General features: G+C 37.1%; 1 protein-coding gene across 5 annotated transcripts; it reads right to left on the reverse strand.

Moving 5' to 3' along the window:
• LOC106180006 (alpha-1A adrenergic receptor) lies at window positions 1-27,373 on the reverse strand. 5 transcript variants are annotated; one of them, XM_087001132.1, is made up of 4 exons: window positions 27,184-27,368; window positions 23,044-23,095; window positions 15,136-16,436; window positions 1-1,373 (listed from the first exon to the last, which is right to left on the reverse strand). In XM_087001132.1, the coding sequence occupies exons 3-4, from the start codon at window positions 16,184-16,186 to the stop codon at window positions 799-801; spliced, it is 1,626 nt and encodes a 541-aa protein (XP_086857258.1). In that variant the 5' UTR covers window positions 16,187-16,436; window positions 23,044-23,095; window positions 27,184-27,368; the 3' UTR covers window positions 1-798. The 5 variants fall into 5 exon arrangements, with proteins under 5 accessions (XP_086857258.1, XP_013419311.2, XP_013419312.2 ...); XM_013563857.2 differs by lacking the exon at window positions 23,044-23,095 and adding an exon at window positions 26,913-27,024; XM_013563858.2 differs by lacking the exon at window positions 23,044-23,095.
• Window positions 27,374-27,703: the final 330 nt, after the last annotated feature.

The raw sequence follows: 27,703 nt of genomic DNA on the forward strand, positions 1-27,703 counted from the left end.
TGATGTTACAAAGATGTTTTATTTTTTCTATAAAACGATGCATATATATCACGTTCGACTTTGCACATTAATGGTCAAACTAGATATCCTAGTACATTACTCACATGTAACACAAGTAACTCTTATGTCCAAGATATGCCTTTCTTCAGAGCAGTTTTGATAAATGTCATGATTTATTGGCGTTGTGTATAGCTTTTAAATCAAGGTAAACGCCTGACGAAACAACTGTTCATATTTAAGACAGAAAAAAGTAAAGGGAATGGAGCGTTCTATAAAGCCAAATATGGCGTCTAGCTGTTAAAAGGAAACTTAACTTCCAAGAAAATTCAGGACAAGTATTAATTAAACAGACGAAGAGCGTATAGAGTGCAGCTAAGCCACTCCAATTTTATTCTTATATTCTGTATATCCTCACGATCGAGGACAAATTATAATCGCTCGATATCCAATGAAGGTACTGCTGCATTGCCCTTAAAAAATAAATTGCAACGTTCTACATGTACTTCACAATAATACTGTACACTTTAAACCATGGCCTTTCCACGACAAAATAGCTGAAATGTGATCACTGTGATGCATCATCATTAGTTTTATACTTCTTAGTCTAAACAATAAAGTACTGGTAGACATCTAGTCTTATGTCTTAACAAAAAGGCCCAAAAAGGCCTTTCAACTTGGCCTAACTTTACCTAACTTTTGACACATATTTTTTATATGTTCTGGTACATATATTGCGTGGTCACAAAAGGGACACAAAACTTTACACTTCTCATGCCTGGCATGAAGCTGACATTCATATTATACAACAGTAACGACGTCCATCGTAGGATGAGGATTGTGAGCAGCGCCGTTACTATTTTCGTGTTGCTGTTTGGGTTTCACTGCATGATCTAAGGATTCATTTCCAGTCGTTTTTCTTTCGCCTGACACCATGCTGTTCAATTCATTGTGTTCTACTGCTAACATATGAAGCATCTCTGACGATGTGATATGAGAATCCGTGCTTGAGATACTTGAAAGTCTCGTTCTGTTATGAGATCGACGATCAGAAGAGGCAAACTTGCCACTTCCATTCAAAGCTGAAGCCGCACTGGCACAGGATTTACCTGTAGTCTGATCGCCATTTCTGAAAGCTTTCCGTCGGTCGTGCCTGAATTTGTGTTTGTATTGAGGAGAGGAAACATCGACGTCCGAGTATCGAATGAAGCTTCGTTTGCGTTGAAAGTGACAGTGTAATATTCGTCTGAAAGCCTCCCTAAAGTCTCTGCTAGAGAAAGCATATATGATAGGGTTCATAAGACTGTTACAGTAGCCCAGCCAGAATATGATTTTGAACAAGAGTTTTGGAATGTAGCACGAGGGGCATAAGGCGTCTGAAAAGATAAAAGAACAGACTCGATGTTAATTCAAATTACATACTTTGTTAATAGCAGTATTATGTGGATGCATAAGGTTCTGAAAAGAAAATATAACAGACTCAATGTAAATTCAAGTGACACACTTTGTTGATTGCAGTATCCGGTAGTATTCACCCTGAGCTTCAGAGATAACTTGAAACAAACTCTACACTTTAGCATAGCCTTGCCGTTTTAACTTACTTATACGGCAAGGCTACACTGTAGTGTAGAGGTTTGTTTCAAATTATGATATAACGGTGGTCGTATTATGTGGAGGCATACAATCAAACTGCCGCCTTTTACCTGAAAGGATCTCCAAGAGCGTATGGAAATGCCATGCTAAATTACGAGAGACTACATTCAACATATCGTTATTCAGAGAAATTATCATTATAAAAAATAAATATAAGCACTTAATTAGAATAGCGATCGGCGACGACGGACTTTTTAGTGCTTACATGTCAGATAAACATATTGTCGATTGTACTTGAAGCCATGCTGAACATCGGTGATATCATTTAGGAAACGCTGCAGATATCACGCTGTTTATTATTATTATTATTATTATTATTATTATTATTATTATTATTATTATAAACATGCTACATTTATTTCTAGTCTTTTTGAAAGCTAAGTAAATTCGTTTTCGGTTTTATGCGTTGGTCTTAGATAATACTATTATCATTTCAAAATGTATTATATGTAAGTTTATCTTTTGACAGCTGTGTGCACAACGTAGCTGTATATTGCCAAAAAGAAAAAATATATATATATATATATATATATATATATATATATATATATATATATATATATATATATATATATATATATTCTATAATTATGCAGGCACTTACTCTGCACGAATAGCACCAGAACTATTACCTTTTTTAATGACCTGGTAGTGCCCCGAAATTAAGATGCTAGTTCGTGCGCACCAATGTATTTTGAAAAAAACCTACCTACAAACATTAAGGCTCTATACAGAGAAACAAGAAATAAACATCAATATGCCAAATAATCTCCACCAAAACACGGTAGGGCGGAGGAAACAAAAAAGGGGTACCTAGTTTTCGGAGAATCCGTTTGGTTAATGATACACAAGATCATCTGTTGACCATTACGGGAGATTGTGTGAAAAAGTGATCCCCAGATTGAAGACATACTAGAATGTAGACATATTCATTGCAGCTTATACTTGACATAACCTGGCACAACATACGTATTGCAGCAATCATGGATGGTTCCTGTCCAACAGTATCCAATAGTGACTCTCAGTATTTTCATTTAGTCAAACCGAGGCTATCAGATGGCGTTGATGTTTTTTTTCTACACTATCTTTCAGCGAGTATTTTTCTGTGAGCCAGACGCCGACCTCTGCTTTTCTTCATACTAATACAATTGCTTATAATAAGAACTAAAACTTGCTTAAGTATTCGACTTTGATGGCTTTTAGAAACCCTATAAACAGGTTCCACAATCTATCTGTCAAGGACATAATGATGCTCTGAACTGTTCGCATGCACGCCACGTTAAGGCCTCTTGGAAATGTCTTCGTAATGAAGACTGCCGACACGCCTTAAAGGGAGATCGATACGTTAGGCTTTTTTTCCTTATCCGCTAAGATAATGCAAAAAAAATGTTGTGAGATAATATTGTCACTTCAAAACTAGATCAGGTGAACTTGCTAACTCGAGCTAATGACGCAACAGCGCCGTTTTTGAGGTGAAAATCGAAATAATGAATACCTCTGATTTTACCAGTAAAGAGTAAATAATGTATTGTTTATAATGGGACATCGTAATTGGGAGCTCATTTCTCCTTAGAAACATTATAAAACCAAACGCTGGCACCAGATGGTGGTTTGCACACCCTAGCCATCAACCATGCCAAATTCCATAACGGAGTTGCTTCTGAGACCGATCACTGGCTCACACCAGTTAACAAAGCAGCGAAATTGGCGATTAACGTTTGGCCACCCTAGAGCGGCGGGTGGTGAAAAAAGGGACATTGTGCCCAAAATGTTTATTTCTATTGCAATAATATTATGATACGTATTTCACGCAAATAAAGGAAAAGAACATTTTGTCAAATGTAGGCTTTTATCACGTACCGATACCTCTGAAGGCGTCGTATAGAGCAAAAAGTGATACACGGGTGGATTGTTATCATGTCGCGTTTGGGATGTGCCGAAATATCGAATATACAAATATATGTCTAAGTTTATTATTGCCATGGACCCGTGACGATTTTATCTGTGATAGGTCGTTGATCGAGAAGTACTCTAAGGAAGTTGCTTACCTAATATAAGGTACATGTATATATATTAGGCAATAATCCATCTATGGCAACTGACCATAGTGGTGAGTAGCAATCCAAGGGTTTTGATTACTAGTGCATGAATCCACTCTTTGTGAACTTATCTGAGGACAATAAAAACACTTCAAACCTATGTTGACAGACAAATAGCCTTCATCAATATCTCAAAAATCATCATATTCACAGCCCCCTGTCCAACCTCGGTTTTCAGCCAGCTTGACACAGATTTAAAATAACGAGGGTTCTTGTGTCAGATCCGGCACAAGAGTCTAACGATGTCCGGAAGTCGAGTAGGCGATAAAATTGTATATCTGGAAAACCCACGCTTAATCGCAGGTTTTGACCTTTTGCTTTTTCAAGAATTGTTAAAGAGTTATGGCGAGTGTCAAAAAAGCAAGCTCAAAGTGGTTGCATACATCATATACATGTACAAAATTGCAAGAGGAAATCGTCAAAATTTCCAGAAAATTCGTAATTCCAATGGTTTACCGCCTAAAAACAGACATTATTTGAGAACTTCATCACTTCAACACAACATAACATAACTTTCCACTACATTTAAATTTCAGCTTCATCAGAACGTATTCAATCATGGGTAGAACAATACAGTAAAACATGCAACAAACCATAAAAGTGCACTTTTTCAGAAATATCTGATTTTATTGATTTTTAACGGAACCACTGACAGTTATGGTGCCAACGGGTCTATGTCAGATGGCGACATCGATACCAACAGCGACGTCTACGGAAAAAATCGACAGTTTCAGAATAAGTCTGAATATAAGTACATAAATAGCCTTTTTCTCTCATTGTAATAATGGCTTAGAGCCACTCTTAACTGACAAGATATTCTGCTATCATAGCACGCGATACGTTTTTACTTTCTAAGGCTTTCAACGGCCTGCACATTTTAATTACCATTAGATTGGACCCCGCTTGTCATGAAGACAACATGCAACCTTGCGTTACATTTTATTTCTTACTTGTTCATCTTTTTTTTTTTTTTTTTTTTTTTTTTTTTTTTTTTTGCTGTGGGATTTAAACGTGGGCAGTTAATGTAGACCACAAGCGAAAGTGTCACCCTTCATTAAAAGCGCTATTAGACTACATAGAAGGTCCAACAGAGAGTAGGGGTCAACGCATGGGAACTAAGCACATATCGGAAGTAAAGATAAAGTGCTAGTGACTGGTATGACTGTACCTCTTAATGAATACAAAAATATTGCGAATATAGCAGAGATGGACCTTCGACTTTTCATGAAATGTAGATGGCAAAAATACCAACATGTGAATATACTTTTCAGTTTGAAATGTTAGTGCTTTCACGTGCATGCCATTATAGGCCTAATGGGTGTAGCAGAAACTTACACTATATCTATCTTGTCTTGCTTGAATGAATATTAGTTTTCATATAATATCTTGACAAAAAAATTGTTTTTGAAGTTGTAAATTAAAAAAAACTTTTTGATTGGTGTTGTATTTTTTTAGATATCAGTTCCGTAAAAAGATCAAATGAATAGTGTGTGTGTGAGAGAGAGCGAGAGAGAGAGAGAGAGAGAGAGAGAGAGAGAGAGAGAGAAAAGAAGAAGAAGAGAGAGAGAGGCGGTCAAAGTGATTAAATCATACATCAAATTATATAGACAATAAAATCTTTAACTTTTATCTTATGCACGATTTTGTTTTAGTTTGAATAAAAATCTTTAGACGAATGGCCGTCGGTAATAACTGAATCCTCACAGAATTTCAAATCAGCAGGCGAAAAAATAATGTGGCGGCCAACCGCGTTAGCCTTTTACTGTGTCCTCATCTTAAACGAAAAACTACCACGCGCTCAATGGAAACTAATATGGTTCTCATGTCAGTTCGCCCTGCGGATGATTTAAACCAACAACAACAATGGAATAAGATACCCCGTGATTGGCAATGTATGTGTCCCTAGTGACAGAGATTAGTTTTCAATCGTTACATCTGTCAATTGCTGGGAGACCATAATATAATTGAAGGCGAAATCACTGTATCTTTCCTGCAACACACGTATGCTTTTTGTAAACTGCCAATAAGAGAAAAAAAAGATTAAAGTCGTACGTCAGAAGTTAGGTTAATTTCAGGAAATAACAAATGACAAAATAACATTGTTTGACAAGCAATATCACGAGATGATTCGATTTGTGTCTTTTTTGTTCGGAACGTTTTATAGTTTGACAGGTTACAAAATGGCGCATTTCAAATGTCATTACTACTTTTTTACTAATATTGACTACGCGTAAAGTGCGGATCATCAAGCAAATTTATCTTCAAGACGTGATTGCCTCCTGTGGCATGTTTCACATTGATTGGTGTTCATAGCTCTGTAAAAGTACACTTACTGAAAACTTTACCCACACATTTCAAGACAAGATGCATATAATGTTATAATCCATTACTATCTTTGAAAATGACATCCTTATCGACAATTGTTTACAACTTACAAAGACAAATAAATAAATAAATAAATAAATAAACCTCGTAACTGATGCAACTAAAAGGAGACGTATTGAGGTTATTTATATTCGGCTTAACTTTTATACAATGGATCTAGCAATATGACAGGAAAACCGATTCAGCAACAAGTGAATATAGAGTGAAGGAACGTTTTTAACGCTTTAGGATCCAAGGTGGGGTGCAATAGTCAAATGACCCAATAATAACTGTAATATTGTAAACTTTTCACGGACTCTCACATCATTAACAAAGACGTGTCCTGATCGTTTTTAAAGTGCACTTTGACTGAATCATTATATGGTAATTTCCAAGAATGACGCAAGGAAAATACTGGCGACAAAAAAGTACTCGTCATTGTTGGAGTAATTTTCTGTCTTTTTGTTAAAAAACACTCAGCTATTGAGTTGGAGTGGTATTTTTTATTAATATAAATGTACTTCGGCGGTAGATTGATGAGAAAAGAAATAAATGAACACGATAAATGGTCATGCAGGAGTGGTTACTGAATCAAAGCAAAGTCCTGACGTTATCGCGGCATGAATGAGTTGAAAAGCGGTTGCAGGGGATATTTTGATCTGAATACGTGGCACATGAAAGGACAAAGAATATAATTTAGGAGACTTGAAATGAATAACTGCATTTATATTATTACAAACCATTGGTTTTTGTCACTTCTTTCATTATTCAAGTAGAAACAACCTACTCTGAATCTCAACTAATTTATAAATGTCAACTTGAAAATAGTAGTACACAAAGAACAAGTAGGCAAGTTACGTTAAATTTGAAAATCTGCGTCACTTTAAAACATTGGTAGAAAGTCTTGGAAAGGCACTAATGATATTCAGTTAAATAAGCAATGGGACACACTGCATTAATCTTCAAAGATTACATCCTTTTCTCAATCAAGTGTACCTGGCTGATGTGTTGAGTGGCCTTCATGTAAGGCATTTAAAAAACTTATTTTCAAGAGTGCTTAATGTGAAAGCCCATAGTGGAAACTAAATGGTTATTTTCTCAGGGTTGTACGTCAGAAACAACTATACACCATAGTCAACCTCAGTCAAAAGTGAACACAAATTCCGAACACATCCTAAATTGATTTCGCCTACGCATCAATCTTGGAGGTCTACCAGGCGGAAGGAAGCTGGTTAAAATGTAGCTGATTGTCAGTTGGTCTCGAGGGAGCGGGGCAACGTTAGATAAGAAATTAATTACACAAAAGAGCACTTCAATCTCTTCTGGTTAAGAAAGGCGTTATAAGTTCAACAGTCCTCTGCACTGGGTATCAGTTACATAAGGCTTGCCACTAAGGATAAAATAACACAGAATCCAAGGCAACTTTTTTCTATGTAAATATTTTTGGTTGAACCAGGATTTGAATGTCCAAAGTCAGTCAGAAAACACTTCATTCCAAGTGGCGTTTTATTCCATGCCAACACTACACCTTGACAGTCGGTCCCAAAGAGTTACTAAAACCTTTAAGTCTCTTCGCCATAGTGGCACAGTACAGCTGTAGACCATAAAATAGAATATTGATACTGATCAGCAAGCACGAAACTGTATTCTATGTCCATCATAATCACGTACTAGAATTTTTTTAATGGCGTCAATTGAAATCTAAGCAAAAAAGAAGAACGAAGTGTTGTACAAATGAACTTTAATTACGATATAAGAAAATTTTGTAACTGATATACATATTAGGCCAAATTGCTTTACGACATCACAAAGCATTACATATACCAGTTTGACTGTCTTCAAAGAGACCAAGTTTATTAACTCCACCAAGGAGGTTGTTTTAATTACCATTTGTCTGTTTGTTCGGCACCAGTCTAACTCAAAAAGCTTAGGATGGATTTTGATGAAATATACATGATAGGTCACAAATGGGCTCACTAAAAAGTGAAAAGGTTTTGGTCATGATTCATTCATTAATTGATGGTTAATCATTAATTAATTATTTGTCTTGGTTGAGATTTGCCCTCTCTGAGAGATTTTCTTTTTTGAAATTTCATTTGCTGTACTATTCCTATGAGGTTGATGCGGAAGACAGCAAATTGGGATGTTTGACTGAAAGTAATTACGTAACCCATAGGACTAACATGATTGCTTTGTTTGTTCCTATCGCTTACATCGGAATACAAAAAATATAATGTGTTCGTTTAAGAAAAAAGCATTTACAGACAGCAATTAAGATTACGAGTTCCCAGAATGGTGTATATCATTTTGAAAAAAACACTGTCTCATTACTGTTCGTAAATAAGGCTAGCTCGTTACATTGGCGTCTTCAAACAGGCATTCCTGCTGGGAAATTGTTAAAAAAAAAGGTGCTCGGCTGTTAGTAGAGTCAAACGGCTTGAGCCTAATTAGATGTTTAAACTTAAGAGTATTAAGAGTACTAATCAAGACAGTGTTAAATAAGCTCTTGCCTGCAAAATCATTTCAGTTAAAGGGATAATAACTCTTTGTTTGGGCCAAAAAATGAATTTTCCTGGAGTAAACAAGAATTTTCCCATACTTACCAATGGTTAATGCATCCATTTTTACATTCAAAGTTAGTCCCTGGTTTTTTTCTAAAAAGTTTGGTTTTTTGTTAAAATCTCTTAAGAGATTTTAACAGAGTATAGCCATCAGTGGAGGTCACGTGGTCTAAAGACAAGCTCAGATATCAGAATAATAGCTATAACTGCCGTTTTTGTGGTAAAACAGGATATATTATATTTCTATGAGTTATTCACAATATTTTTATTGTGAAATATAGATCTCATACGAAGAGTTATTATCCCTTTAACGACAAAGCAGATAATTTTCTCTTAACGTGCCCACAGCAATAGCCCTGCTCACTATATGTCCTCCGATCCATGCTTTCTAGACTGTCGTTTCCGATTCCGTTTAGACGTACTTTTCATAGTTAGCAATTGAGGAATGTGAGCGTCTTTACTACGAAAATGGTGTAACGAACCAGCAGCCATGTGAAGCTACCTATTTGTTGAACGTTAGTAACCGATATGGTTAATTTTGATTAAATGAAGCTGCCGGATCATAACTTACTATGAATTAAAATCAGTGAAATCTGACACGTGCACACCTATTGGCTGTCTAGTTGTTAAGCGGTCATTCATGAGTTTTGAAACGATACATTAATAACGTTGCTTGCGACAGCTTTGAAAGCCATTTCTGGCGTAAACTCGCCATCTCTTGCAGGGAATCGCCATAGTTCAGGTAGTATCGCGGTGTCTAAGGGATCTCAATAGTCTTCCAAGCCGTCTCTCTTCGTCATCATCACTCTTCGCCGGTCACCTAGGGCGCTATGAGTTATGTAACTGAACAAACCATTCGCTAAAATGTTGCAACCACAGACCATTGCAGAGGGTGCAGATTTACTATGGCGTAACAAGGTCTCACAAGTCTAAAGTCATTCCCCTTTGGGTCTGACAGGTCGAAATAGAGCCCCAGAACGTTTCCGGTTTCGTGACTTGAGGGTAATGTTTCACTTAAGAGAGAGGCAGAGGTCGGCTATTTTGTGATTGAAACCAAAGTGGGATCATTGGTCTCAAGCTGAACTTCATGCCTACTGGCGTCTCAAATATGGAGTGTCTAACGACTTTGTTGAAACTCTGTTCCAACCACAAGAGATCGACTTGCGCTGTGGCACAGAGGTTTCTTTAGGTCCCAACGCGACCATTAGCGAGCTACTTGCTACCCTGTTGCAACTAAATGTATTAGGAGCATTTTTGAGCGGTCATAGCGACATCTGAGACACATCGATGGCTGACTTGAGACTTGTGAGGCCTTGTTAAGGCACAATAAGACGTCTTGTGGTCAATGGTGGCAATTTTTGCGAGTATTAATTATAAACAGTTCTAAATTGGCTTTCACTCGCAAACCCCAAGAATGAAGAGTATCTAGAGACCAAGACGACTTTAGAAACTGCAGAGATCACTTGACACCATATTTCACTAGGTGCTTTTTCTATATCCAAAAACGCTAGATAGCAGCATTTTAAACAGTCTGGCCAAGTATCTTAGGCCTACTTTTATTTTAAAAATGGGCATTTGACCATTTTTGGTACATAAAAACAGGACTAAACATTAATTGTCAGGTAGTGATGGTTTGGTGAAACCGATATACCTGCATGGTTGACACAATAAATATGGTTGTTTGTGGATGTGTTTAGGTGGGGTTTACATGTCCTGCTATCAGTGATTTAATAGGTCTCATAGTGCCGTTAAGACACATACGTGTACGCAAGACCTTTAACATTGTCCTCGCGTACCCGAGGAAATCTGACAATTTTCCAATAACAGGCGATATCAGCAACCGCATTAGGTATAGTCATCGCTTTATGAAGTCCTTTAGTCATATGAAGCATGTAGTCTTTCAGCAAGACCACACAGACAGATCGATATTCTTTTGAAAAAATTCTGAGAAAGACGATATTTGCAACAACAAATGACCGGCCCATTGAACACCAACCGCGGTCTTACTAATGGCATATGGTTTAGTTTAGAAGGTTTTTCAATAATCATTCTCGAATGATTTCTTTTCAACTGCCTTAATTGTTTCATCAAACAGCGACCATTTTCGTTTTTATCCTCATCATTGCTATCTTATTCTCTTTATATTATAACATATTTAAGTTATAAAAACCACTCTTGCACAAAATAAGGAAATACTTTTTTTCCTCAAAAAGGACTTATTTCAATAACAGCATGAGATTCGTTAGCGTGTATTGTGGTCAATTGGCATCAGCGTCAACACTACCGTAGTTTACATTGACAATTGCATAGGCTTACAGATGAAACTAATTATTCCTACAAACAAATCACATATCTTTCGAATTAATCATTCTAGTACTGTGCCACTGTTCACACTCATAGTATTTTTGCGTTTTTGTTTTCAAAACAAAACACGCAATGTAATACTTAAAAATGTTCGCAATAGGCCTAACCTCTTTTAATACACATTTTAAATCAAATATAAGGGCTATACCAAGATGCATATTAATCTGATGATTTCGGAGTAAATTAGAAAAATGACAATAACCCACCACTACATGACTGAAAGTAGTGCAGTACACGCTTTTTCTTTCATTATGGTTAACTTTATTCACATTAATACTCCAATTATGCGCAATTAGGATTGTTCTGAGAATGCACAAAGAGAATGTCCACGTGTTTTAAACACATACTATATTGGAAAAGTAATCGACTCTTAAACGACTGATGGGCAATAGTCCAAGTAGGAATTGCAAACCCCTAATTTTTTCTTTAAATATCTTTGCAATAAATTGGGAAATTGGTGTTTTTTCAATTAACTTTGACATTGGAACGACATCAAGTATGGTATTGAAACGTCATTCATTTTCCGGAACATATGTGTGGTGTCGTTAAAGCAATCGTGTAACACTTAGATTGGGTTTGGACAGTGCAGACGGGGAGCGGTTGTAATATTGTCTACAGTAATGAAGTTTTCCTCTCCGGCCGAGGGAATGTCCCTGCTGAGAACTTATTTCAAGGAATTCCAATAAAACGAAATGGAAACGTGCAACTTTACACGCGAAGAGCAACTGATCATGAAGATTCGGCTTATTAACCTTCACCGAAGTTAGAGTTAATTTAGGATAGGGGACTCACTAACTATTGCTTAGAAATTGAACAGGTTTTCAAAAATCAGTTATCAATGTTTTGCAATTAACCCCCCCCCCCCCAAAAAAAGGAAAAAAAATATAACTCTTTTTAAAAAATTATCAAAAATGTGATTGACACCTGTGTGGTTGCTTTTTAAATGCATATAAATAGCACCAGCTGTTCTTATAATGTAAATTGCACGCTCCAGTCATACCTGAAGATGTAATAACATTTCGACATCGCAATGTACCATGATAACTTATCCACGAATATAGAAGCGCCGTGAATCAGAGAGTCGCTTTCTATTAGATATCTTAGCTCTTATGTTGAAGGATATAAACTCGATGTGTTAAAAAAAGAAGATGAATTATTCGTTTTAATGTAACAGACAATATCAACTCCTCTAACAGTCCCAGTACATTTGGAAATTTTATGTCCCGGTTCAATAGAGCGTATGCAATGTACTGCTGTTCGTTCCTAAATTCATTTCCTTCTCTGCCCAATCAATTTCATCCATTGTACTTTATGAATATATCTTCTAATAGAAATTTCCCCCTCTGTGCAATGTTCTTTGTGGATATTTGATTGGATGAAGATAACAGCAGTCATTTATATAACTTTTATCTTTAATCAGTTCTTTGTGAGTTTTCTTGCTATTCATGTAGCTACATGTCGTATATAAAGTTGCGGACTTACTAATACTTGCTCTTAGCCAGAAATAAACATTCATAATAGAATGTACCAACTGTCTTCGCCGCCTGAGTATGTGCAATAGCTCAGAGCATTGCTCAATGATGTGACGGGCAATGTTCATTCATGCATTGTTCATGCATTGGAATAATGGCATTAACTGATTTAACGAAATACTCGGAATAAGATTTATCATTCAGAACAGCGGACTAACAGACCCGCGGATCAAATACGGCGACATACTTAATAGCTTGCCCCTGATTCCCGATTAGGCACTAAATAGATTCCCCACAGGGATTACGCAACAAGCATTCAAGTGGGTCGGCCATATTTGATGCGCGGATCTGTTAGTTCGCTGTTCTGAATCCGCTTTAAGGCACTATAGTTATTTCAATACAGGGTCACTACGGGAATTTTTGGAATCATTTTCTAACCAAAAACGCACCCCACCCAAGACTCCTCCAATCGGACTGGGGGGGGCCAAAAACTAATACTCCCCAACCAACCCCAAAAACCAAAAAACAACCATAAACAAAAAGAAACCCATAAAGCAACCAACCCAGAAGACCAACAAGGCACAACGACCCGGAGCCGGGGGGAAAAAGAACACTCTTCACATAAACCTTTGATATGAACGCAACGGTTCTATTTTATCTTCAGTGATTCGACGGCACTTAAGTCAGCTGTGTCCCTTTGGAATTACATTCACAACTCCTTCTATTACCAAAGATGGTCATTTGTCAACATTAGCCAACGCACTCATTTCTTACTCGAGGACAATCATGATTAAATAGATTCTTTTAAACGGGTGTTTTGTCGAACTGTGAATAAAAACATTTAGCAATGTCCTACTGACTTCTCCCAGCCATGGTGCCTTGGTTTAAGGATGACGATTATGTACAAACGTTTTAGCAGGGGGCGTTCCCATATTAAATTTGCTACATGTACAACCACACCTTGTGATGGCATTGCCCAAATCCAATGCCATACACTGTGGGACAGCAAAAGAAAAATCTTAACTGAACTCTGTACTCCTGTTCCGGCAAAAATGCTTAGCAAAGACAATGCGCAGCATGTCATGAACTATGGTGTACTCAACCAGAGATCAAATCCTGTTCTTTCGTAGGCAAGCACTGTATCGTTATGGCCGGTAGCTTACACTTAAGTTGTGTATGTCTACAGAGTGATTTATATGTCTATTGGTTATTTTTGTGTTTCCGTTTTTTACAATTTCAAATGATACACGGATACATTAATGGTTCGCATCAAAAGATAGCAAATGGATCGTTTGTAGTACACTATTTAATGTGCTGTGCAGCAGAATTCTAAAGCAATACTGCTACACTTCGCTAAAAGAACGCGCATCTTCAACGAGGCGCCCGATCATATATTTTGTTATCTTACTACTAATTAATAGATTACTTGAATACTGTATGATACATTATTATTTAAGTTTTCGTTAAAGTCACTTTTGTTTCAGAAGGATATATCCCAGACACATCTTTCTCTTTAACTTCTCCAATTCTATCCGTGGATTTCAAAGCTAACAAAACAGTAGCTCCTGTTACGGTTTATTATAAGGAGCGGTGTATGACGAAGGCACTTAATCTTTAACTAAATGGAACATAAGTACATTCGTGTTCTTATATAGCGTCTAAAGCCTAAACCCAGTAAACCATTACAGCGACCGCACTATCAAATCGATCGTGATTCACTTCGTTTGAGATAATCGAGAACGTTGTAGTAGGAGCACTTCAATCTATTGATATTAGTACTGCTTGCCAAGAATAAGGTTTGCTGATATTTAAACTTTGCTTCCTTGTGGTAAGAAGATAGAGAACAGAATATCACATAATTGGAATGACGTATTAATAACATGGCAAACGACTATAATATCCTGTAACACAACCACTCAGCTTTAATAATACGTGACATTAACTGTATCAAGCCTAATGAACGCCTTCGGGGTTGTGTTGATGGATAAATGCTGCGATATTCTTTAGACTTAACCCCTAAGATTTGCTTCGAGCCCTGAAATACAGGAGTTGCCCAAAAAAATTGCATGGAATGCGATTTTGTAAAACCGAGAATGTCAAATGAAAACTTGTAGATCAGATATAAAGAACATCACGCCTATTAGATAACAGTTTGCATACCAAAATATAAAGGAATTATCAATATATCTTGTACACTGTTCAATATAATTTTTTTCGATAAGAAACACGAAATGGTATCATAATTTAGTTGTGGTCAAACAGACGTAGATGGGTTTTGTTTACCACTAAAGCGCACCACTAAAGTCATAATCATGTAAAGACAGCAGGGGTGATTTTTGTTAAAATAAATCAAATTCGAGATCACGCACGGAGGTTAACAGCTGGCATTGAAATTTGGTAGGACAACCAAAGATGAGTAAATGGTCTGGAAATGGCTTTCTTGATGCCGTTTTTGAACTAATGAATCAATAACATGAAGTTGGCAATGAAAAATATCGATAGCGCGATCAAGAGCCTTTTCGTGGATAATTTCGCAATATGAATTTGCCCCATTGCCTTAAGATATTATAAATATCATCATATACATATCATTGAAATAACTCACATAAAGCTAATCTGTCTTACCTAATGGTAACACAAAGAAGAATGGAAACCAGCAGAGAATGAAAACCCCTACGACAATTCCAAGCGTCTTGGCCGCCTTTTTCTCTCGCCTAAACTTCGCTATCTTCCCCAGTAGGGTGTGTCTGCTGTGTTGTCGCCTACCGAATTCGAAAGGCTGGTTTCGACTACTAACACTGGAAGTTCTACTCCTACTGTCAGTGTCCTTTGTTTCCCGCCAGGCATGACTGTGGTGGTTACTGTTAGGATGGGTTATCATGGAACCATTTTTGTGCGGGGAGTCACATACTTTTGTCTCGGCACCTTGCTTGCTCCGTACATGTACGCGCAAAATAACATCTTTACTTTCGTCTCCGTTGTCGTCTGTTGACGAGCCTTTATATCGTTTGTACCCTGTTGATAGAAATGTTGACTGTCTGATCGCTGCCTTATAAATCTTATAGTAAACACCGACTATAATCACCATGGGGATGTAAAAAGAGCCTGAGACGGAGAAAATGACGTATCCAGTTTGAGTAGTAACTGTACAAACACGTTCGTCCGGATCCGCCGGTTCTTTCCATCCTATTAAAGGTCCGAGAGATATCACCAACGACAGCAACCAAACAAGAACCACTATCAATGCCGCCCGTCGTTCTGTTATTATATAACAGTGTTGTAAAGGTTTTGACACTCCAATGTATCTGTCCACGCTTATGACACACAATGTCATTATGGAAGCAGTACAACACAACACGTCAACAGCCGCCCATATATCACAGATTGCCCGTCCAAATGCCCAGTAATTAAGTATTTCCAAGCTGGCCGAAAAAGGCAGGACAGCGATGCCTAAGAGAAGATCCGCCAAAGCAAGATTCATTATGAAATAATTGGTGGCACTTCGTAAATGTGAATTCAACGCGACGGCCAGTAACACTAAGACGTTCCCAGATATCGTCATTGTGACGATAAGGCACAGGCACAGGCCAACCAAGGTAGCATACTCAATGTCCACTGTTACTGTCTCGTTATAGACATCTGAAACATTTCCAACTGAGCCGGTAAAAATCTCCATTGCATCCTTGGAATAGTCAAGAAACAGGAATATAATATCAATTAAATGTTACAACACAGTCCGTAGGAACTTCACCTCTGCCATGTAAAAGGAACGATTCCTTAAGGTGTTTCTGTGTCTTTTGTAAATGATGAAGTAGGACCTATGCTGCGAGTTACGTCTTGAACATAGATTCCCTTCCACGCGATTGGATTGCGCAGTATACGGCGAAGTGTAAAACACATTCAGCCGCTCGTTTTATTGGCCTCACCTGGAAAACAGGAAATTTAAAAAGGTCAAATTAAAGCCTGACCACACATGACTAGAAATACACATTGGCTGACTTTGTAAGTTTTCCTCTTATTTTGCTCAAGTGGCGACATAAACGTCATTGAGGCAAAGAACCCATATGTCTAGTAGAAAATCAGGAACACAACAATATCTTCAGACGGAATGAAATTGTAGAGGACTGTTATCAAAGTGATGCGCTGCTGTTTATTTATTCATTTATTACAGGGCATAAGATCAATTCAAGAGCAGCATATGTTTCGGAATATTCCATTCCTTTTTTGAATATCAAAATAGGTTTCGAAATAGCAGGCTGTATTGGTAAAATAGTAAACAAATATAATCTCACGTTCTTCGGGTATTTTAGAAGAGATATTTACTTAAAAGTCATTACATTGTATCTTAGTCTTAACTGGTGAAAAACGTGGGTTTTCTAATGGGTTATTTTATGACCATTTCGTCATAAAAAACCAACCCTACGTCTCGACATACGGTTGGTATGTTGCATACATCATGAACGCTGTCAAAACGAGTATATGACTGAATTTTAATAAAAGCTGGTGAAAACACAGTTTAAATACATTGAAAATAAAATACCCATTCAAAATTATCTCGTTTTCACTGCAAAGTAAACTATTTGTGGTAACAGTCTCTCGACAGATAGATATCTTTGACGGATTGAATGATTGGTTTATCGCTTCCAACATATTAAAAACAAGTCTTTGTAGAAGAGACAGTTGTCCATTGGAAGTGATATACATGCCCTGAAAGAAAGCAAACATATTACACAAGTCAAAACACTAACGACATATTCGACAACTCAAAACGACCGATAAAGATGTCACAAAAGTACACACTGGACACACATTTATGAACAAATGACAGCATAGTTGAACCAGGAAACTCTGTTTCACCCGGTGGACACTTGGAAAAGGTGGGTACGAGTATTTGATTTGTTCAATGCTAAGTCAAATTTATATCTTCGATTCAATGTGTAATATCATTATAATGGGTTTCGAGTGAATTCCTATGAACCTTTGCAATAACAATGTCAAATATGCATCATAAGGTTATGGATATGTGTTATTTTTATGTTACAAGCCAATAGAAACATTAGACGAACTGCGACAAGCTAGTTATATTACGTGTACGCGCGCCCCTGCATGTACATACAAACACACATGGATGAATACACATATGCCTTTATGTTGGATCACACTATCAAAGTGCCCACCCACCTTGAACTCGTGTCTATTATAACATGTTTTCTCAACTCAAGTTCAGTTTATAATACAGTGTTATCTCTAAATATTAGATCAAGATGTAGAATCAAGGGTTGTTCATTTACTAAATGTTCAGTCAACTTACTTGGGTAATCCATCACGCGACTCAGATCAGCTAATAACGATGCCTGGTAGATACTCGCAAAAAAACGAAGGATGATACAGCCGTAAAGTACGAGAAGCACTGTGCATCAGAACCCAACGTCCCAGCCCCCTCCCCCCAACCCCACTTAACTGCGACCGCCTCCATTTTCCAATGATTTACGAAAGCGTCCTGTTTCCTAGGTGAAGTATTTAGGTGCTAAGTCGCCATTCACGTGACCAAGGTTCATAAATGGTGGATTGAAACGTCTGTAAGAGAAGTACTGTTTTATCAGTAGTCTGAGTGTATATATGCAAGAAATTGCAGAAGATTGTGTTACTATTGTTTTTTTTTTCTAAAATTATAATAATAATTCATCAACTTCAATTTGAGAACAATCTTAATAGTCTTATCCTCACAACGAATCAATGGCCATTTTGTCATGACTGCAAATGGATATTTCCGATTACCATACCTAAGGGAAAAGTAGCAAACTGAATTTTGCCAAATAAGGGAAATGAACTTTTTCCGTCATACGTAAAAGAGATGTTGGTCCTCTCTTAATTGGATTTATAAGAGGTTATGCAGAGATTTCTACAAAATAAGTATCAAATACAGCCAAAGTTTTCTTAATTTGACCCGGTCAAACACAGCTTTATTTATGACATTGTTTGAATTATTGCTACGATGTCTGTCATGTCTGAAAATACTGCAAAATAGCACATACTACATATAATCATCTATACCATAAATACGAAATTCACCTTTCGACAATCACCTGTCTTTGGTAGTCGATGAATAATGCAATTTGTAATGTTGAAATTTGTTGAAATTCAGTAGGCCTACCACGCACTCAGCGGGATTGCAAAGGGAAGAAACGGCCATATAGATGCACAGGTTTCCAAAACTAGCCAGTGAAGTGTACTTGAAGAAGCAGAACGCAGAATCGATTGCGTAATTAGGCGAAAACCCCTAAATTCTGTGTTGCTCATCACCCATGATATTTTTTTAGAAACGTGTTCATGTGAACTGACATCAACAGATATAAGTTTTAACTTGTATGCCGCAGGCTTCTCGATTAGAGACAGACAACTGTAAAATAATAAGAGCACGCGCCTAAGGGGTTTCTGCCCAGCCAAAACACGGACATCAGATGTACAGTAGCCACATTCATACTGACTGTTTACTCGTTAACTGCCCCACCAGATTGACGTTGACGCCGATTGCTTACTTGTGTTTGATGAACAGTGCTAAAGGGAGGTCGCCTTGATTCCAGTTCTTACGTTTCTGTGCATGTCCTTATAAAGTATCACAAAACAACAATTGTGATAGCTTGTAAGACGTTTTTAAGTATTGTTCAAAGTTCTTTTTTTATCGAAAGATAAAATTGCACACCGGTATCAGCCTTTACACTTGTTCATTGCATAGCATGCACGGTCCTGTAAACATATATCCGCTTATAACTAACAGCTTGAAAAAGATTCCTCCCGAAAAGTACATAAATAAACCATGTTATAAATTAATGAATAAATAAGATCAATAAATTAGAAAATAAGATACAAGTAAAAGAAATAAAACCAAAAAAAGAGACAATTCAAAGGTATAATATTCGCGTTTGAAAATGTTCAAGTCATATTTTCCATGCCTATACATATCCTTCTGAAATGTACTGGAAGACAAGGGTAGTCATTTAGAACCGAATTATTTGATAAGAAATGGTTTAAGACAGCAAACCCAAGTGCAGGGACTGGTCAAGCATAGATTTGTGAATAGGATGGGTTGGAAAGAATTGTTAAATTTCTAGGAAAACTCGATTTGGCGTGAAAATCCAAAATAGAATACTTGTAAGGTCTCCTACAGAACTTTTTAAAGCAGAAGTACGAACAAATTGGAAATGAAATAAAACTTGTGTCCTTTTCATGCAATGGTCATTGAAAACGATTTTTACGTCTAACAGTCTACAACTGTGAGAACTTAAACGTTTTATTATTGACACATAACCGCATAGCGCAAAGAGAGCCAATAACAATGTTTCAAGGTCTTTGCTGGTGCCAGAAAGTGCTTATTCAAAGAGAACGCCAATGTGTATGCATATACGAAAAAGCCTTTTTAGACTTCGCACCCTATATTCAGATTGATCTTTCTGTAATGATTCTGAGAATTGTTTTCACTAATGAAGAAATGTTTCCTTATCTACTTGTGCTGTGAACTGTAAAAGGCATAGTTCTATCTGGCAACGGCCAACTAGAAAAGTTCAAACTAGTCATGAAGTTCATTACTTAAGATTAAGCCCTTGTTACACCGGGGGTGAGGACCGCTTGAAGATCTAATTATTACCCACTCTCATAAACACAGGTTGCGTTCAACAGAACGGACCACATTCTATAAAGGACCTATAAAATCTTTGCCAGTAGGGCTGATGCCATGTTGTTTGTAGCAACAGGTTTCCTAATTTCTGTAGTTTTCAGAAATATATGGGTTGTATACATGTATAGTTTCCAAACAGGTAATAAATGGCGTTTACATTCTGGGGTTACATTTTTCTCTGGGACAGCCCTTATGAGAGAAAAAGGCTGCACCATTTTAAGTTTATTAACACTGGTTATGGCTTTCATGTATCAAAAATGTCAAAAACCAAACATCGCAGGGGTGACAGTGGGCAAAAATGTGTGCCCTAAGAGGGCAAGCTCATAGTAACAGGGGCTTTACCCCTTAAATATTTTTCACAATAATCGCTGAGACTACTAACTGGATTCCAAGTTGAATGTCTCATTTCCAGGAACAATTAACAGATCTCATTAGCCTATTGGACGTAAAAGAACTGATCGGATTGAAACATCAGTAGTTGTTTTTAAGTGTCGTTACTTCGCTTTCGTCACACCTGGCGTTGATACATTCCAGACTGTGGGTTTTATTTATACCAAGGGTACCTAGGGCATCGCAACTTAACACCACTGTTTGGTAAAACTTGACTTAAAAAAGGGAAACATTGGAACATGTTATTTAACGCCAGTCGATTGAAAATGATCAACATGCACTGACTCATGGATAACAATTGGGTCTTCAACTTTGGTTGAATAAGACAGCTATATATTTGCTCCTGGTAAACAGAAACCCTTCGAGTAGGTGACTTGGTCTTCTATTTATCATTACTGTGTTCTGCCCATCAAAAGCGTTGTGCGCAGAAGTAATGATTGAAAAGTGTGAATGATTCATTCAAAACCAGGACTTTACGTTAAGGAGATTGGGGGGGGGGGGGGGGGGGAGGTAGGCGAAATACAGTTAAAATATCAGGTACAGCATTAACATGAAATCTTTTCGTAAATCGAAATGCACTTTATAATTGGTTTATAATATCGTGTAATGCCTCTTGAGCATCAGGGGATTTAGTTTCAAATGTTACTTACCACAAAATCATTTCGCTTCTCTTTAGCTTCATGCATTTGTAACCCCAATTCCCTCATTTAGAAAATCGCATAGCGCATTTGGTACTCGGTATTAAACCTGAGGCATTAACCTATGTGATCCCGTGCATTTTTCTTTGAACCACCCAAGTTCTGTACCGCGTAAACAAATGCCACGCCAGCTTCTAAGAGACCTAATAATCCAATCATCTTATTTCAGAAAAAAATTCCAAGATTTTATCGGGTGACAGGTTACAAAGAGTTGCGCTAGATCACAAGTTCGCTTGACGGACACAAGTCCAAAATGACTCAGTAGTACAGCCCAGACGATTCAAAACATCTGCATCTCAAATCTAATTAAAGCTTGCAAAATGTTTTTTTTAATTTGCTATTTTCAGCAGCAGATCATGGAAATTACGAAGCTTATCTCTGATTACCGGTGCATTGGTCGTTTAATTTAGGCGCATCACCGTGCCAAAATACGAGCTGCACATTGTAATTCCTTCTTTTGAAACCGTTCTCAATGGACTGAATTAACATCAAACTCATCTTCTGCCATTGATTCAAAGACATATCAAAAAGATATCGAGAAAAATATTGGGCGATTGCCGTTTGACTTTCTTGCGTCTTTATAGGAGAGAAAATGACAGCTATTTGAATTTAGAATGATGAGTGATAGTACCCAGCTGCAAAAATGAAAACAAGTTGCAAAACCTACTATTACGGCATGCTCCTTATTTGTTATTGATTAAACGATATCTTAAAATGAGTGACATGATTATTGCAACTGTTGGGTGTCATTTCTTGAATTCATTATCTAAACAGCTTCATCGACAAAAAAAATGGATACGTTAACGTTTGAATGCGTCAGAATAATTTTTTGGTCTATACAATTGTTTCAAGAAGGAAAATTAATATAAAATATCGATATCAAATTAAAACTCCGTTTAAAGTAGGCACGGGAAGTTTAAATACATTCACATTCGAGGGATAATCCTCGATTTAGTCTGTCTAAAGGATACATTTGGTATGTCACTTTGAAACAAAGTAGGTATTAAATTAATTTTGAATATTCAAGACTAATGAAATGTAAAAAGTAAAAGGGAGATCACCTTAGGAAACCATAGTTACCATTAATGTGTTCAACGTAGGTGTAATCCTCCTCCATAGGTCTCCAGATAAATGGTTCAATAGATAAATGCTTTATTTCTAAATAGCTTCTAATAATCTCTTTATGTTATATATGCACTGGTTAAATTCTGAAATCAGTTAGACCAAAGTGATTTATATGCCATTGTGCCACAAAACAGAATTAAAGTCTAATGTTGAAGAGTGTCAGGGATTTCATATACCCTAACTCGATTTCTTGGCAAAGAGATGAGACACTCGTTTATTTTAGAAACCAACATCAAATGTGATTTCATAAACAAAAGGGGCATTCTTATGCTTTCTTTTTAGGATATTTGCAGGGGGGGGGGGGGTCAAAGTTTACTTTGTGGTTACAAAACTCGATGCTATTCCGCAAATTCTGTGATTTTTCAATTTACGTTTACAACAGTCAGTATGTGATACTACTGTTACATTAACCTTAAAAAGGCAATTAACAGTCAAATGTAGATTTTATGACGAGCTGTAAAATGGCAAAAAGTTCCGTTTTTGGGGACATTATCAAAATGATTTTCTGTTCATTCTAATAGATGCAATTATATGGGATCAACCAAGTCTGCTGTACCTATTGACTTATAGTTCGCATAAAATGTCCTTTTAACAATGTTACAGTTGTAGATACATGTGTACAATGTAAAGACAAATTATTCTTACCTCGTACTGTAGGGTGCTTCTTTTTCAATGCATCTTTCTACATTGTTTATACCTGCCAACATGATACAGAAACACATTTTTATCATTCATGAAAATGAATAAAGCACGCAAAAGAGGTTAAAGAGGTGACACGAGGCATATGAATCAAAGTGAATAATTGAAAAACACTTGTTGGCACTAGCCTAGAAGGGGCATTGGTCCAGTCCTGCTCTTTCTCAGTGGTAACCACTGTAAACGTACTTAACATTGGCCATGGAATAACATAATGTTACATTAAGGTCATTTAGGTGGCATTTACGTGCCTCTCTAGACCTTGGAGTTGCCCAAGAAACACGAAGGACTTTGGTAATAATCTGACAATATTGGCTACCATATGGCTAAGTCGCGGTCAAACCTTCAGTCCGTGAAGTGTTATGGATGATTCTTGACTCAAGTCCTATAGCACAGTATGGCAATTAAATCAGATACTTTTAGCTATTTGAATGAGCATAAATGCATATTCACTGGCGGCCATATCAAATTTCTCTGAACCGAAATCCTCGAGGCAGCTTTGCACGTGTCCGAAACACTACTAAAGTACAATGCAATCCCGACTGAATACTTCTGCTGGGTTAGAGTCGGTTCTAAAAAAAGTGTGCACAGTAAAAGAGGTACTTTACTTCTCAAACCATTTTATATTTTACACATACAGTGTTTGTATCTTAAAGGTATGTTATATTCTTTTCAAATGTTCATAATTAAAATTTAACTCGATGTAAAAATGTACTTACAACCCTACTCTCGACTTAGAACATCTGTTAAAAAAATTACAAAAATAAAGCTGCTGGGCATTTTTGGCATGGAAATTCGCCAACAAAATTAAGACACCAAGAAATTTGTCTACGGCCACACTGAAATCCGCAGCACATTATCTACATGTATGCAACTTATCAAAAGTTGGTAACGCAGCGAAACCTTAATTGAGATTCTATGACATTTCGGTTGCCCCCAATAAGTAAAACCTTTGCAGACATTCCAACAATGACTAATAGAGAAAAGTGGAGTTTCCTTTATGTAAAAAAGTTGTCCACTTTTTTTTTTGGTCGAATGTGTTTTATTCATAGCTTGCCTAATGTACAGCGTTGGTGAACTTGTAGTGACTGTCGCATTTAATTTTAGATATTCCAAAATTTCTACTGCACATCTGATGCAGATGAGTCATAGATTTAGAAAAACCAAATAAGAAAAAACTGTATGCATCTATAAATGTAAGATATCAAATACCCTTTTTACAAATTTACATACATTCTGCCTTGCCTCCAAAGAAATCAGTTATTTCTACTTGTAGTCTGCGTCTACACATGAATTGTAATTCTAATTTAATTTTAATTAAAAATGAGCTTTTTGGACAATCCTTTCTTTGAACTGTTTCAACTGTCCACATTTTGAATAAATTACTTAAAAACATCAAACATAAACGAGAAATTCATTCTACAGTACGAAGTGAAAAGGCTCCGATTTCTAAATGAGATAAATTCCTAGTCTATCAAAGGGTCCTTTAAGGCCACAGACTAATAACAGGCATCCAAACAGCTATCCCCAGAGATGTTCACACTTAGGGGCACGAATGTTCAGTACAGTTTAAGGACTCATGCAATATCATGATATAGCAGATTGCAGACGTCCTCAGCCAGAGTGACGGGAAAAGGTCCCTTTGGAACTGTAGACCCTTCCTCATCACTCTGTATTGGTGACATTCGTCCCATATACATTTTGTTACCCCAATTCTTCGGTTGGCCTTTACCTTATTGAATATATGGGGCCTCCAGCCCGCATTCTATTCCTAGGGCTAGCATTCCTGTTTTACCGATCTTACTTTTTTAAAAACATTTTATGTTCACATAGCAAAGGGACTGACTACATGTAGAAACTTACGCAGTAGCTGTTTGAGTTTCAGAGCTCCTGTCCTTGCACTTGTTCATTCAATTTCCTATATGCACAGTGTATAACTCTGGCAGCTTAACCCAACACCAATCTTACCTATGCTCTCACAGATGAAAAGAGGAATACCACGTACACTTCCGCCTGGAATAAGTCCCTCAATGTCCCATAAGCAGTTCCAAACAACGACGCTTGTAGTTTGACAATATTCTACGGCCACGACCCGCTAAACCATTTTTTTTCACACAAACCACAACCTGCACCAACAACTTTCTGTTTTGCAGCGATATCGTGTTTCCACGCCATTAATTATGTATTGATTTCCACAGCTGTTATGTTGTTGACTTAATTATGGAATAATGAAAAGATACAATGTATGAATGAATGACTTGTTTTAGCTGGTTGCATTACTATAGATAGTTAGGAGGCATAACTTTGTATGTGAATGATAATGTGACCTGAATTATTGCTACAAGTGCATGTACGAATCAGAGAGGCTTGATAACAGCGACTTGTTCTTTTAAATTGATAATTGACAGTCAAACAAGTTGAAATATCATGCACAAATTTCAACTTTTTGGCTAATGGTTTTGGCATGATTCCGCCCACACTACCGGTGTGCCACAGACGCAAGAAAAGATGAGAATGACACAAAATTTGAAATTGACATCCTTTTCATAAATGTCACCACGGTAATAAATGCACGCATAAGTGGCAATCGTTCCCATACTACTTAACTAAACTGTGTTTGTGCAGACTGTCAACTTCGTAACGTTCAATTACTGATAGGCTCAGAGGAAAAGCTCTTTAAATGCATGCTATCAGCCCTTATATACGATTTGTTAGTTCACAGTTTATTTTGGTAGAAATACATTCAAAGTGACGCACACCCTCTGAAATTCCTGAAAAATGATTGAAGATGTAGAAAGATATCCCTGTGATTTCGCGAATGCCCTGAATGTATTGACATTTTCAACTTCAAGAATGGCTATGGCGAATAAAGATGAAGCATTAAGATTTTCCTCGATGTGATAAGGCGCCCCATGTTAACACCTTCTAACAGTGACTCCGGCTGCTTTCACGCCTCTCATCATGGGGTCTCACTTTTAAAGACCCCATGATAAATAGCAAACTTCAGAGGTTTCCAGAATCTATTTATACATTCGTGTCTGTTACTTTTCAAAAGCACTTAAAAACGGGACATATCACCTTGTTTACTACGGATAACAACCGAAACCGGACTTTGTATCTCATGGCTTTTTGAGTTTACATAACAAGTTCAGCAGTTGCTCTATTCATTGTGGAATGAAATGAAGGAGAATTGTAACAAGTGCTTGTGGTTAACGTCCTTATCAGGTCTATCTTCGCTCTTTTGGTACATGTAGAAAAAGCCTGGTATAATAGCATCTTTTACAGTATGTTAAAGCTACGCACTAAAAGCGCCGTGCGTACATGGTCATGATTAAACTAAGGCGAGGGAATCTTCATGGCACTTTGGTCAAAAAATATAAATTTTACCTCGATATTTTGGAAACAATCCATTATGGAACACAAACATTTTAATCACGGTGAGCATTTTGACTCTGCAAGTGACCGTTTGGTTTACGTGCATCTCTGCAATGTCATACTTCTTCGCTTTTATTTTCTATATATCATGCACAACTAAAATAGAATTATATCTAATTGTCAATTACACTGTATTTCTCCAAAAAGCTTCTACCAGTAGTTTATAGGACTGGCATTTAATCTGAGACGAATATTATGATATTAGTAGAGAAAGCTCTCGGCAAGCATAACACCGCATTTCGTCACTTTTCTTTTATTTTTGGCATTGGTTTAATGCGTTCCGATGCTAGGGAATTATCAAAAGCCAAGTCTACAGAAGTCGATGACAGCGTATATGTACATGTACGTGTACGTGTGTATGACTGCACGCATCATTTACGAACCCTGTTTTCTTGGTTTTCCAGGCGTGCTCGATCAGACTGATTACAGACGCACGAATCAAACATCCTTTAGTCCCCGATGTCCCTTTTCTTATTAAACCAATTATTTGTGCTCCTGAAATATCAATATATGTCTTTATGCCCTGGGTATTTTATAGCGGCGGGAGTAAGACATGTCGATATTAATTAGGTAAACCCTCAGCCTTTTCCGAGTTTTGAACTTAGTTACTCTACTTTGTCTGCCGTATGACTAAATAGTGCTGCTAATACTCACCAAATTCTCCAAGGGTGCCACTGCCTAAAGCTAGAGACAACCATCTCATTTCCCCACAGTTTAAGTATGCCAGCCCTTTTAAAATGATTGCTGTTTCGTTGCTTTTGGTTTCTTCAAACTGTACGTCACCTATCACATGACCTAGTTTGTAATGAAACTAGTTATAGTTTTCTTTATCACATGCAGCTGAGTTGATCGTGCTCTGTCAAGGGCGCACTGATAAAGAACAGTGAGGGTTAGGTTACTGACGTGCGTTTATGTTTGCTAATGTGCGTGCACACGTGCGAGTGCTAATGTTAACAATTTTCTGTGGCTTTTATTTCGTGTTTGTACAATGTGTCCAGGAATGAGTGGGTAAGCCGGCTTGCTTGTTGCTTGTGAGTTCAAGCGGTGGTTTGCAAGTTTACAGAATATGTTAAATAACAAACAATATATTTTATATATCAAGCCCTATGATTGCGGTTGGTCGAGGCATTCTACCATTTCTAGAATCTTTTTATACCTGCTGGATACAACACTT

This window comes from Lingula anatina, chromosome 1 (genome assembly GCF_051362555.1).
Source record: "Lingula anatina isolate TDL-2025a chromosome 1, LinAna3.0, whole genome shotgun sequence".
NCBI classification, from domain to species: Eukaryota; Metazoa; Brachiopoda; class Lingulata; order Lingulida; family Lingulidae; genus Lingula; species Lingula anatina.

Coding starts and splice junctions, on each gene's coding strand:
- LOC106180006 (XM_013563858.2), bottom strand. CDS start 16,186: ATGGAGATTTTTACCGGCTCAGTTGGAAATGTTTCAGATGTCTATAAC. Junction 1,374..15,135: donor CTTCTTTGTGTTACCATTAG/GTAAGACAGATT, acceptor TTATCTTTTCAG/ACGCCTTATGCCCCTCGTGC.